Source organism: Lagenorhynchus albirostris, chromosome 13 (assembly GCF_949774975.1).
Source record: "Lagenorhynchus albirostris chromosome 13, mLagAlb1.1, whole genome shotgun sequence".
Lineage (NCBI taxonomy): Eukaryota > Metazoa > Chordata > Mammalia > Artiodactyla > Delphinidae > Lagenorhynchus > Lagenorhynchus albirostris.
The window spans coordinates 64,041,306-64,053,747 of NC_083107.1; the positions used below are offsets into that span (position 1 = coordinate 64,041,306).

General features: G+C 40.5%; 1 protein-coding gene across 1 annotated transcript in view; it reads right to left on the bottom strand.

The window, feature by feature from the left end:
* The window catches only part of YIPF4 (Yip1 domain family member 4), a 29,494-nt gene extending 19,167 nt beyond the window's left edge, over positions 1–10,327 (bottom strand). Inside the window, exon 1 of the mRNA XM_060169486.1 lies at positions 10,017–10,327. Coding sequence (XP_060025469.1) covers positions 10,017–10,095 — 79 coding nt within the window. The 5' untranslated portion in view covers positions 10,096–10,327. The remainder of the gene's footprint in view (positions 1–10,016) is intronic.
* Positions 10,328–12,442: the final 2,115 nt, after the last annotated feature.

Below are 12,442 nucleotides of genomic sequence, written 5' to 3' on the forward strand. Positions count from 1 at the left end.
ATATATCATATATTGTACTTCTTGAGCACATTGTATAGAAGATACTTGTGATAATATCTATCTGGATATAATTTTTTAAAAATCAAGTAGGAAACTTTTAAAGAGGAAAAACTAAAGATTCCTCTATCAACACTACTAAATTATATTAGAAGTGACATCTTTCCTGGGGAGGGAGAATGTCACACAAAGTAGGCTAAATGGACACCTTAACAGAGTAACAGAAAATTATTGTTTACTCAAAAAAGCCTATTAACACAAAAATTATTGCATTATTATGTCTATAAATTACTGATCACAATAAAGTATTATGAGTTGTATATACTATCATTTTTATATAGGAGTGTCTTAGTCTGTTTAGGCTTCTATATAACAAAATACCATAGACTGGGTGGCTTATAAACAATAGAAATTTGTTTCTCACAGTTCTGGAGGTTGGAAGTCTAAAGTCAGAGTGTCAGCATGGTCAGGAAAGGGCTCTCTTCTGGCTAGCTGACTTCTCCTTGTGCCCTCACACGGCAGAAACGGGTAGGGAGATCTGTGAAATCTTTTTTATAAGAGCACTAATCCCATTTATGAGGGCCCCATCCTCATGACCTAAGTATCTCCCAAAGGCTCCACTTCCCCACTGGGCATTAGGATTTCAACATATGAATTTTGGGGGACACAAACATTCAGACCATAAAAAGAAGTAAAAACACTGAGGAAGGCTGAGCTCAAAAAGCAATATATTGAGCCCAGTCCTCTTCTGTAGACTTATACAATCAAGTGTCAGTTTAACGTTGTAGTTATTTCAAAAGCATTTAAAACTCAATATTCCCAAACTGAATTCTTGATAGTTAAGGTCTTCCTCCAGTTTCTTATTTCAGTGAATAGTACCACTAATCCCATCCAGCACTGTAAACCAGAAGTTTAATTATCCTTGACAATTTCCTTCATTCACATGCTCCCCAAACCATTCAACCACAACTAAATTCTATCGCTTTTACCCCTAAATATTTTTTGAACCTGCCCACTTTTCTCCATTTCTGCCACCTGCACCATGCTCGTGCAAACTAACATCTCCTGTCTGTATGACTATAATGGTCTACTAACTCCTCTCCCTAGTCATTCTCTTTCTAATCCATTCTCACCTATAGGCAGAAGAATATTTTTAAAATGCAAATCTTTCACTCTCCCGTTTAAAATCCTTCAGTGGCCTCCCACTACTTTTTCAGCTCAAATCTAACAATCTCTACATGCCCTATCTACTTCTCCAGAACAATTTTCTGCCTCCCTACCCACCGTGACCCTATGTTCTAGCCATATTAAGCCTCTCAGTTCTTTGAATGAACCAGGATCCCTTGTACCTCAGGGACTTTGTACCAGGCTGTCTCCCCTAACTTCAGATAATTAAATGCCACCCATTCTTCAGTTCCTAGATATACTTTGTTTTTAATATATAAATTTATTTATTTTATTTATTATTTTTGGCTGCACTGGGTCTTCGTTGCTGTGTGTGGGCTTTCTCTGGTTATGGCGAGCAGGGGCTACTCTTCCTTGTGGTGCAAGGGCTTCTCACTGCGGTGGCTTCTCTTGTTGCTGAGCACGGGCTCTAAGCAAGCAGGCTTCAGCAGTTGTGGCATGCGGGCTCAGTAGTTGTGGTGCACAGGCTTAGCTGCTCTGCGGCATGTGGGATCTTCCTGGACAAGGGCTCGAACCCGTGCCCCTTGCATTGGCAGGCGGACTCTCAACCACTGCACCACCAGGGAAGTCCCCTAGATATACCTATTTAAAGAAATCTTCCATGATCTCCCTGACTAGATTAGGTTCCTTTCATAGTCCCCTGGACTTTTCCTTCATAACATTTATCACTGTTTATAATAATGTATTTGTATGATTATTTGGATAATGTCTGTAAGTTCGCTGATGGGAGGAACTAAGGTGTGTTTGTTGTAGTTTTGTTTTGAACACGTATCTCCAGTACCTATAACAGTGCCTGGCCCATAGTAGGCAACCAATAAATGTGTGCTGGTTGGATGAATTAATTAATATAAGGGCAAATAGCTCCACAGAGCTTATATCAAGAAGAGACATCAGAGGTTTTTAATAAAGTAAATATACAAAATCAGATTTGCATTGTGTAAACATAATCTTAGCTGCACTGTGGAGGGCTGATTTAAGTGGGGGAGAGATTTGAGGAGGGAGTATGGTCAGCAAAAAGTATAGATGAGAAATGGAAAGGACTTGAACTAAGGCAATGTCAGTAGAAAGGGAAGGACAGATTAATTACATAGCTATTCTGGAACTATTCTGAAATAATTTGATGACCAACTGAATATGAGAAAGTGAGAGAGAGACTAGAGACAAGTTTCTGGCCTTTGGCAAAAGGAACTATATCACAAACAATAAGTCATTTTCACTTTAGTACCTTTCTCACTTTCAACATTGGTTAATTAATCCACCAATAAATATTTAAGGATTACTTATTTCTATAATGCCCTGAGAGTGATATAAAGAAGTGAGATACTTCAAGGAGTTCAAAATCCAACTGACAGTATATCCAAGCAATGGAATTTTATTCAGCCAGAAAAGGAATGAGTTACTGATTCATGCTGTAACATGAATGAACCTTGAAAGCATTATGCTGAGTGAAAGAAACCAGTCACAGAAGGTCACATATTGTATTACCCCATTTACATGAAATATCCAGAATAAGCAAATCGATAGAGACAGAAAGTAGATTAGCAGTTGCCAGGGACTGGAAGGCAGGGAGGGAATAGAGAGTGACTGAAAATGGGTACAGGGTTTCTTTTTGGAGTGCTGAATATGATACAAAACCCTACTAGTACTGTAAAACACACTCTTGTGTAGGTAAATGACAATGCCTATTGCCAACAGATCATAGGTGCCATAGGAGTAAAGAGACCTAAGCTATCAAAGAGGTGGTCAGGAAGGCTATGTGGAAGTAGAACTGGAATCTGGCCATGAGAGATAAGTGGATGAGCAGAGAAGGAATAAGAAATCATTCCAAAGATGGGAGAAAATATCTGCAAATGATGCGACTAACAAGGCCTTAATCTCCAAAATATACAAACAGCTCATGAGGCTCACTATCAAAAAAACAAACAACCCAACTGAAAAATGGGCAGAAGACCTTAATAGACACTTTTCCAAAGAAGACATACAGATGGCCAGTAGGCACATGAAAAGATGCTCAACATCACTAATTATTAGAGAAATGCAAATCAAAACTACAATGAGGTACCACCTCACACCAGTCAGAATGGCCATCATTAAAAAGTCTACAAATAACAAATGCTGGAGAGAGTGTGGAGAAAAGGGAACCCTCCTACACTGCTGGTGGGTATGTAAGTTGGTGCAGCCACTACGGAACAGTGTGGAGGTTCCTCAGAAAACTAAAAATAGAATTACCATATGATCCAGCAATCCCACTCCTGGGTATGTATCCGCACAAAACTGTAATTCAAAAAGATACATGCTGGGACTTCCCTGGCAGTCCAGTGGTTAAGACTTCGCCTTGCAATGCAGAGGGTGCAGGTTCGATCCCTGGTCAAGGAGCTAAGATCCCACATGCCTTGGGGCCAAAAAAACAAAACATAAAACCGAAACAATATTGTAACAAATTCAATAAAGACTTTAAAAATAGTCCACATTAAAAAATCTTAAAAAAAAAAAAGATACATGCACCCCTATGTTCATAGCAGCACTATTCACAACAGCCAAAACATGGAAACAACCTAAATGTCCATGGATAGATGAATGGATAAAGAAGATGAGGTACATATATACAATGGAATACTACTCAGCCATAAAAAAGAATGAAATCATGCCATTTGTAGCAACATGGATACAACTAGAGATTATCATACTAAGTGAAGTAAGTCAGAAAGAGAAAGACAAATACCATATGATATCACTTATATATGGAATCTAAAATATGGCACAAATGAACCTATCTACAAAACAGAAACAGACTCACAGACACAGAGAACAGACTGGTTGCCAAGGGGGAGAGGGGTGAGGGAGAAAAGGACTGGGAGTTTGGGATTAGCAGATGTAAACTATTATATATAGTATGGATAAACAACAATATCCTACTAGCACAGGGAACTGTATTCAATAACCTGTAATAAACCATAATGGAAAAGAATATTAAAAAGAATGTCTACATGTGTATAACTGAGTCACTCTGCTGTACAGCAGAGACTAGCACAACATTATAAATCAACTATTCTTCAATAAAAAAGAAATAAAATTTTTAAAAATAATAAAGAAATCATTCCAAGGAAAAGAAAGGGCAGAGACAAAGGCATGGAAGCCCAAGGCTTATAAAAGGCACAGAGTTCAAAAGTTGTGGAAGATAGGTTGGGGACAAAGTGTTAAGAGAATAAATATCAGGCAAAAAAACCCTAATATTTTTAAACTTGTCTTTATAGGTAAGTGTTTCTTTATGCATGTTCTGTGGAATCTGGATCCTATGAGATGCCCTCTACAAAAAGCTTTTGATATTCACTAAGTTTGGAAAACCCTGCATACTACAACCTCCATTTGGAGTTTCAGAACTAATATTGGCATATTAAAGGCTCTGGGAATTCTGCATTAAGGAAACTGGTTTAACTTAGCTTAACACATTATTTACCCAATTTTTGTCATGCAACCTTTCCCCTTTGGGAAACACTCCTGAAGGTCCTTCTGTAGATGATAGGAAGCAAGTCAAGTTCCAGCAGAATGGTAGGAATTGCTGGATGCTGAGGAAACAGGAAATAAGAAATAGTTTAGCTGTGAAAGTAAGGAAAAAGGAAAGTAGTAGATTTAATTAAAAATTCTGTCAATTAGGAGGGGACCTGTGAGTGATGATCGTGATGGAAGAAACAGAGGAGAAATAAAAAATGCTAGAGAGAAAAACAAAGAAAGGTTCCAAAAGAGGCAAGAAGATATGCGAATAAAAGCACTAGTAGAGGCTTATCCTTGGAAAGGAAGAAAGGTTTCCTTTAAGATTTGGAGGAAAGATGAATGTTTTGATATACATAAAATGATCATTAGAGGGAGAAAAATATGAGGACGGGAAAATGGCTATTGGGTGGCTTAGATCATCTTTCTTGGTTAGTTGTCTCTGTTCACGCCCTTTCCAACCACTTGTTGGACTTCTGTTGAATTAGTGTTGGCTTCAGTTCTAGCAGCACAACACCTTTATCTTAATCAAAAAGTATCATGTAGTCATCGAACATTTATTAAGTTCCTGCTATATACCAGGCTCTGTGCTAGGCAGTGGGTATGATACTGGTAGACAGTAAAACACAGCTTCTAACCCCAAGGGGCTCATGGTCTAAATCAGCATTGTTTTAGGTCTGTGAAGATTGAGAAGTATAAAATACAGGGACTGCTTCGACCAATTATTGCATTTGCATAATTTATAAGTGAATGCTCTTCCCTTTTTTCAACCTGAAGAACTCCTTTTCCTTCAAAATGTACCTCATCTGTCTCTGAAGACTTCCTTGATCCCTTCCTGCAGTTAACCACTTCCACCTTTGAACCTCTTTTTTTTTTCAATTAATTAATTAATTTATTTATTTTTGGCTGCACTGGGTCTTCGTTGCTGTGCGCGGGCTTTCTCCAGTTGTGGCGAGCGGGGGCTACTCTTCACTGTGGTGCACAGGCCTCTCATTGCAGTGGCTTCTCTTGTTGCGGAGCACGGGCTCTAGGTGCGTGGGCTTCAGTAGTTGTGGCACGTGGGCTCAGCAGTTGTGGCTCATGGGCTCTAGAGAGCAGGCTCAGTAGTTGTGGCACACGAGCTTAGTTGCTCCACAGCTTGTGAGATCTTCCCGGACCAGGGCTCAAACCCATGTCCCCTGCGTTGGCAGGCGGATTCTTAACCACTGAGCCACTGGGGAAGTTCCTGAACCTCCTTTTTATAGCATTTATTATGTATGATGAATTCTTTAAAATCTCATTCTTATTAAGCCATTTCTTGGTTAGGGACTTCCTCATATACAGTCCCTTGCATATGGACATACTCCATCCTACATATACAAAACATTACCTATCTTTCAAATTTTGGCAAAATATGACCAATATTAAACTGTCCCTGATCTTCTAGCTATAAAAAATTTCCTCCTCTTTTTGTTGATCTTTCATAATATTCTAAATCAGTGCCTCTCAAGCTTTAATGTGCTTATGAATCACTTAAGGATGATCTTGTCAAAATGTAAATTATGATTAAGGCAGATTCTGCATTACTAGAGCCCAGTAATGCCAATGCTGCTGGTCTGTGGAAATAAAGCAGGCAAAGAACTACTTATTTGTGTGACACAAAATAAAGTCAAAGGACTGTCTTAAAGACGTCTATATTATACTTAATGGTATCATTACTTTTTTTTTTTTTTTGGCTGCGTTTGGTCTTCATTTCTATGTGCGGGCTTTCTCTAGTTGTGGTGAGTAGGGACTACTCTTCGTTGTGGTGCGCGGGCTTCTCATTGCGGTGGTACATTCTTGCATTTATACACATGCATTTCATTACTGCTTTTGGATGTAGTTTTACACCACAGAACTGAATATAAAGTCTGGATTTCATTATTCATTTATTTATTCATTTACTAGCTTATTCACATAGTCTACGTTCTTTTTTTTTTTTTTAGTCTACGTTCTTTTAACTTGTACTTATGGACCTTGCTTTTATACACGTTACCTTAAGTAATTTTCACAATATTCTTATAAGTGTGATTTTCGTTTTATGGATGAAAATGTGAGTTTATAGAAGCTATGTAATTTGGCCAATATCACATAGCTTCTGTAAGAGTCAGAACTTTAACTGAAGTCTTCTGGCTCTAAACCAGTAACTTTTTAGTTATACCATCCAAAATGTGCTAGGTTTTATAGTCCCAAGTATCAATGTCATAGGAGATAAAAGAAAGCAGAAATCATTTATTCCTTCAACAAACAATTACTTTGTGATGTTAATATTCTGGGTTCTGTGCTAAGTGCTGGGATATAGAAAAAATTAGGGACATTTCTGTTTCTGAGGAACAGTTAAGCAAATTTTCAGCAAGAAAGGAGTATTTGAATTCAGCCTTAAGTTTCATCTTGGGGGCTTCCCTGGTGGCACAGTGGTTGAGAGTCCACCTGCCAATGCAGGGGACACGGGTTCGTTCCCCGGTCCGGGAGGATCCCACATGCCGCAGAGCGGCTGGGCCCGTGAGCCATGGCCGCTGAGCCTGCGCGTCCAGAGCCTGTGCTCCGCAACGGGAGAGGGCCACAACAGTGAGAGGCCCGCATACCGCAAAAAAAAAAAAAAAAAAAAGTTTCATCTTGGGGTAAGAAGGAGAAAAGCATTCTAAGCATGAGGACCTTGATACACATAGGTTTGGAGACAAACACCAAGGCACATTTTAAAACAAAGGACATGTACAAATTAGTAACGATAAGTATCACTGAGAAAGAGACTTGGACAGAATCTAGAAGCAAGGTATACAATAAAACCTCTACAAGCTAAAAACATCCATGGTTAGATAAACACCATAAGAGGGGAAAAGCAAGAATTTATGTGACACGCTTAGGAACTAGAGAAGAAACTTGGTGTTGCAGAGTCAAATGTTTATGTTAGAGAACAGTAAAAAAATAACCGTGGCACCAATTAATAATGAAACCCAAAGCAGCAGCAACACTGCTAACAAATACTGAGCACTTAACTCTTCTAGGTGTACTAAGCGCTTTGCATTTGCAAAATGTTTGCGCACTTGGGTATTATTATTCTCATTTTATGTATACGAAAACTGAGGTTAAGAGAGATTAAGTAACCTGCCCAACATCACAAAGATAGTAATTGGTAAAGACAGGATGCAAATCCAGGACTCTATACTTCAGATACACTATTCAGTTTACAAAAATATATGTCAGACTCATCATGGTTTAGTATAAAGAAATCTTAGGAAACAGAACGCTAGCTCTTAATTCCAGATCCTTCATGTGGAGGTTACTGAACTTCTCTAAGCCTCAGGTTCACTAGACCTAGAGTCTGTCATACAGAGTGAAGTAAGTCAGAAAGAGAAAGACAAATATCGTATGATAACACATATATATGGAATTTAAGAAAAAAAAATGTCATGAACAACCTAGGGGTAAGACAGGAATAAAGACACAGACCTACTGGAGAACGGACTTGAGGATATGGGGAGGGGGAAGGGTGAGCTGTGACAAAGCGAGAGAGAGGCATGGACATATATACACTACCAAACGTAAGGTAGATAGCTAGTGGGAAGCAGCCGCATAGCACAGGGATATAAGCTCCGTGCTTTGTGACCGCCTGGAGGGGTGGGATAGGGAGGGTGGGAGGGAGGGAGACGCAAGAGGGAAGAGATATGGGAACATATGTGTATGTATAACTGATTCACTTTGTTATAAAGCAGAAACTAACACACCATTGTAAAGCAATTATACCCCAATAAAGATGTTAAAAAAAAACACAGGAATAAAAAAGCTCAGCAGGATTCTTAGAAAGATCAAACAAGCCGTTTGCTTAAAATACTGTAAATTTAAACTGTATAATGTTATAAACTTGAGGGTATTATTATACAAATATCTATCCTTGTCTGTATATCCCTGGATATACAGGGAGTCTATACAATCTTGGAGGCTATACGGAGAAGTCTGAATAAATCTTACGGATTTTACTTATTCCAGGTTTCTTGGTTTAATATATGGAGTCAATGGATTAGCTTGTTATATTATTGTCAGATTTCTTAGGCATATTTAAGAAAGGTAATTCCTGGAGGAAATGGGGGTATTAGAACTACAAACACAGATATATAAGTCTGAACAAACATCAGGTTGTGATACTCAATTTTTTGTGTATACAGACAATTTTTCCTTAAAGTCTGGAAAACTATGGTTGGTTATTCCTCCCCAAGCACTAGGCTACCAAATGTAGATGAAACAAACTAAAATATTTTGGGTTGCTATATTTCACCAAATTTCCATATTACATTTAAATGTATCAGCTATGTTCTCTATGATAAAAATTGTATTTTGCATTTTAATATAACCAAAACTACAGTACTATTTTTGTTTTTAAACAACGCCATTCAAAAACCAATACGAGGAAAGCAAAACAGAAAAAGGGAAAGCAAGCTATATTAACTGATGCATTACAAAACTCGATTTCTCAGGAAACACACTAGGTCCTTCTCTAGAATGAAATTTCTATAGTTAAGTATAACTTATTTTTCCATATCCAGCACTTAAGTCTGGTCACTGGAAAATTACTGGTATACTGGTATACAAAGTCTAACAAAAGTAGCAGAGAAAGATTTCAGTTACAAAGAGTCTGGTAAAGTACAGAGGAAAACAAATTCTCCCGTGCTGTAGAAAAATCTCTCCAGCACAAATGCTTCCTCAAAACAGTACATAAGGAAATCTGGAAAGCAACTGAAACTTCTTGTAATCCAGCTGGGTGTTCCCAAATATATCTGGGTCTACTTCTCTGAATATTGAGGTCAAACACCATAAAATAGGAGGAAAACTGTAACGTTGGCAAGATACCAGGTTCCATAAAACCCACAAACTCCTCGAGGGAAGTTAGTATTAGCAGCGCCTAATTTAATCTCAGCAAAAAGTTATGTGCTGATAAATAACAAAGCAACAAGCTCTCGTTCCTCGTTCTCATTCTTTGACACCTAGCCCGGCCAATCTAACCATCCCTTTCTGAGCAATGCCAAGTCACTTTACAAATAAAATCTTGGGGTCCCGTGGGTGCCCTCGAGGTGGGTAAGTTCGCCAGAAAAACCTGCCACCAGACGGTGTAGCGAAAACCAGAAGCTGACCGAGTCACTTGGAAAGTTCCCCACACCCCACCCTCGGCCACTCGGGCCTCTCGGAAGGCCCGGCGGAAGCAGAGGGCTCGAGTACCCCTCTCGGGTCAGCTTCTTGCCCGTCCCCACCGGGCCACAACCGCCTCGGCCCCAGAAAGACACTGCAGCGTACGCCCGGCGTCCCCCAGGGCGACTCACGGGGCTCAGTCTCACCTTCCGCGTCTGCTGAGGAGACAAAGGTGAAGTCCCCGTTAGTGGGGGAATACGCAGGGGGAGGGCCCGGCGGCTGCATCTCGCGGCCCCACCGAGCCCGCGGCGGAGGAGGAGGCTGTGGCTGGGCCCAGGCCCCAAGGCGGCCGCGGCACCGACCAGCACGCGCGCCCGACGGCGCGACCCGCGAGCCGAGATATGTAGGCTGGGAACGAGGCCGGAGACGAGCGCAGCTGGCCGGGGGGCTGCCTCTGAGGGTCCCCCACCAAAGTCCTCTCGGTGGCTGCCGCCCAGAAACCACAACGCCGGCGCCCTGACAGGACCATAACAGTGACAGCGTCGCTGCGATTGGCTCTTTGTAATGTACTCGCCCATTGGCTCCCGGAGGAAGGTTCTGATTGGCTCTCCCTGTTGTTGATTCCGGAAGTTTACCCAGGACAGGAAGTTCACTTGTAATTCGTGGAAAGCTCGAGCTTCCCGCTGATTTTTGTTTCCGTTAAGTCTATTCCCTTGTGGCTTTTTTTTATTTCCTCTGCTTTTGTTAACTGGGCGGGTTAAAGAATTTTAGAACAGGGAGTGTTTTTAGAGGTCAGCATTGGTCCGCACCGGTCCAAGATCCCAAGATTCCGTTTACCTTAGTCATTAATTAATTGTATAGTATCTTAACTTAAATTATATATCATCTCTGAGACTCAGTTTCCTCATCTGGGAAATGAAGGGGGCTGGATTGGACTAATAAAAAAGAAGATAAACTGTAAATTGCCACCCAAAGACTAGGGCTGTAGTCAAGCCACGTTCCTTTATGAGGGAGGTAATTGAGGCCAGAAAAGGTGAAGAAGGAACAGAAGTACCCAAATCTGAATTCTAGTCCAATGCCCTTTTCTTTCTTTCTTTCTTTTTATAAACTTATTTATTTATTTATTTTTGTCTGTGTTTGGTCTTCGTTGCTGAGTGCGGGCTTTCTCTAGTTGCAGCGAGCTGGGACTGCTCTTCGTTGTGGTGCGGGGACTTCTCATTGGGTGGCTTCTCTTGTTGCGGAGCACGGGCTCTAGGCACGCAGGCTCAGTAGTTGCGGCACATGGGCTCAGTAGTTGTGGCTCACGGGCTTCGTTTCTCCGTGGCATGTGGGATCTTCCTGGACCAGGGTTCGAACCCGTGTCCCCTGCATTGGCAGGAGGATTCTTAACCACTGCGTCACCAGGGAAGTCCCCAATGCTGTTTTCACTACAAGGTCCTGTCTGCTGATAAACTTACAAATCCATCTAATTTTTGAAGTTTTAAAATAGATATACTTAATTTTAATATCCAAGCTACATTAATGTGACTTCCAATTTGGAGAGGGAGAGTTTGAGGGTATATTATGAGGACAGCCTTGGGGAAATAAATGATAGATCAGCGGTAGAGCAATGGGAAGGCATGGCCATTAATGTGTAAAAGGGAATATTGAAAAAATTCTCACAGGAGGTAACAATTAACTTGGTACTTAAAAGATGAGTAAAAAATTTCAGCCAAAGAGGTGTGGGGGGCTGACAGCCTGGGTCATAACATTCCAAAGATCATTTAATGGACTTGGGAAACTGGAAGTCATTTAGTTTGCTTGGACCTTAGTTTACGTGGGAGAGAATGGCTACAGATGAGACTGCATGAATAGGTAAAGAAGAAATCATGAACAATCTTGCATGCTATTCGAAGGATTAAAAAATATTTTTATGGAAGTGTTGGGGAAACCATTAAAGGAATTAGAGCAAAGGAGTGACATATCAGATATTCTTGTTACAATAATTACTTAAACTGTCCACAGTAGTGGATGTTTTGGTTTGGGAAGCAGAGACTGGTATTTTTTTTTACATAAATTTATTTATTTTTGGCTGCGTTGGGTCTTCGTTGCTGCGCGCGGGCTTTCTCTAGTTGCGGCGAGTGGGGGCTACTCTTTGTTGCGGTGTGCAGGCTTCTCATTGGGGTGGCTTCCCTCGTTGCAGAGCACGGGCTCTAGGCGCCTGCGCTTCAGTAGTTGTGGCTCGCGGGCTCTAGAGTGCAGGCTCAGTAGCTGTGGCGCACGGGCTTAGTTGCTCTGCAGCATGTGGGATCTTCCTGGACCAGGGCTCGAACCTGCATTGGCAGGCGGATTCTTTACCACTGCACCACCAGGGAAGTCCAAAACTGGATACAATTTAAATGTCCATGAGAATGAGTAAATAAATTTTGGGATAGCCATTTAATGAAATGATACACTGAGAATCATCTTTTAGAGTTATTTCATGATATGGGGGAAAACAATCTCAAAATTCTTTATGAAGTGAAAAAAATCTGTTTTTTCACTTTCACTTTGATCTGCTCGTGATCTCAATTTGCATATGCTCCCAATATTATATAGATACAGAAATATAAAAAATATAACTGAAAGTATAACATCTCAAAGTGTCACAAGT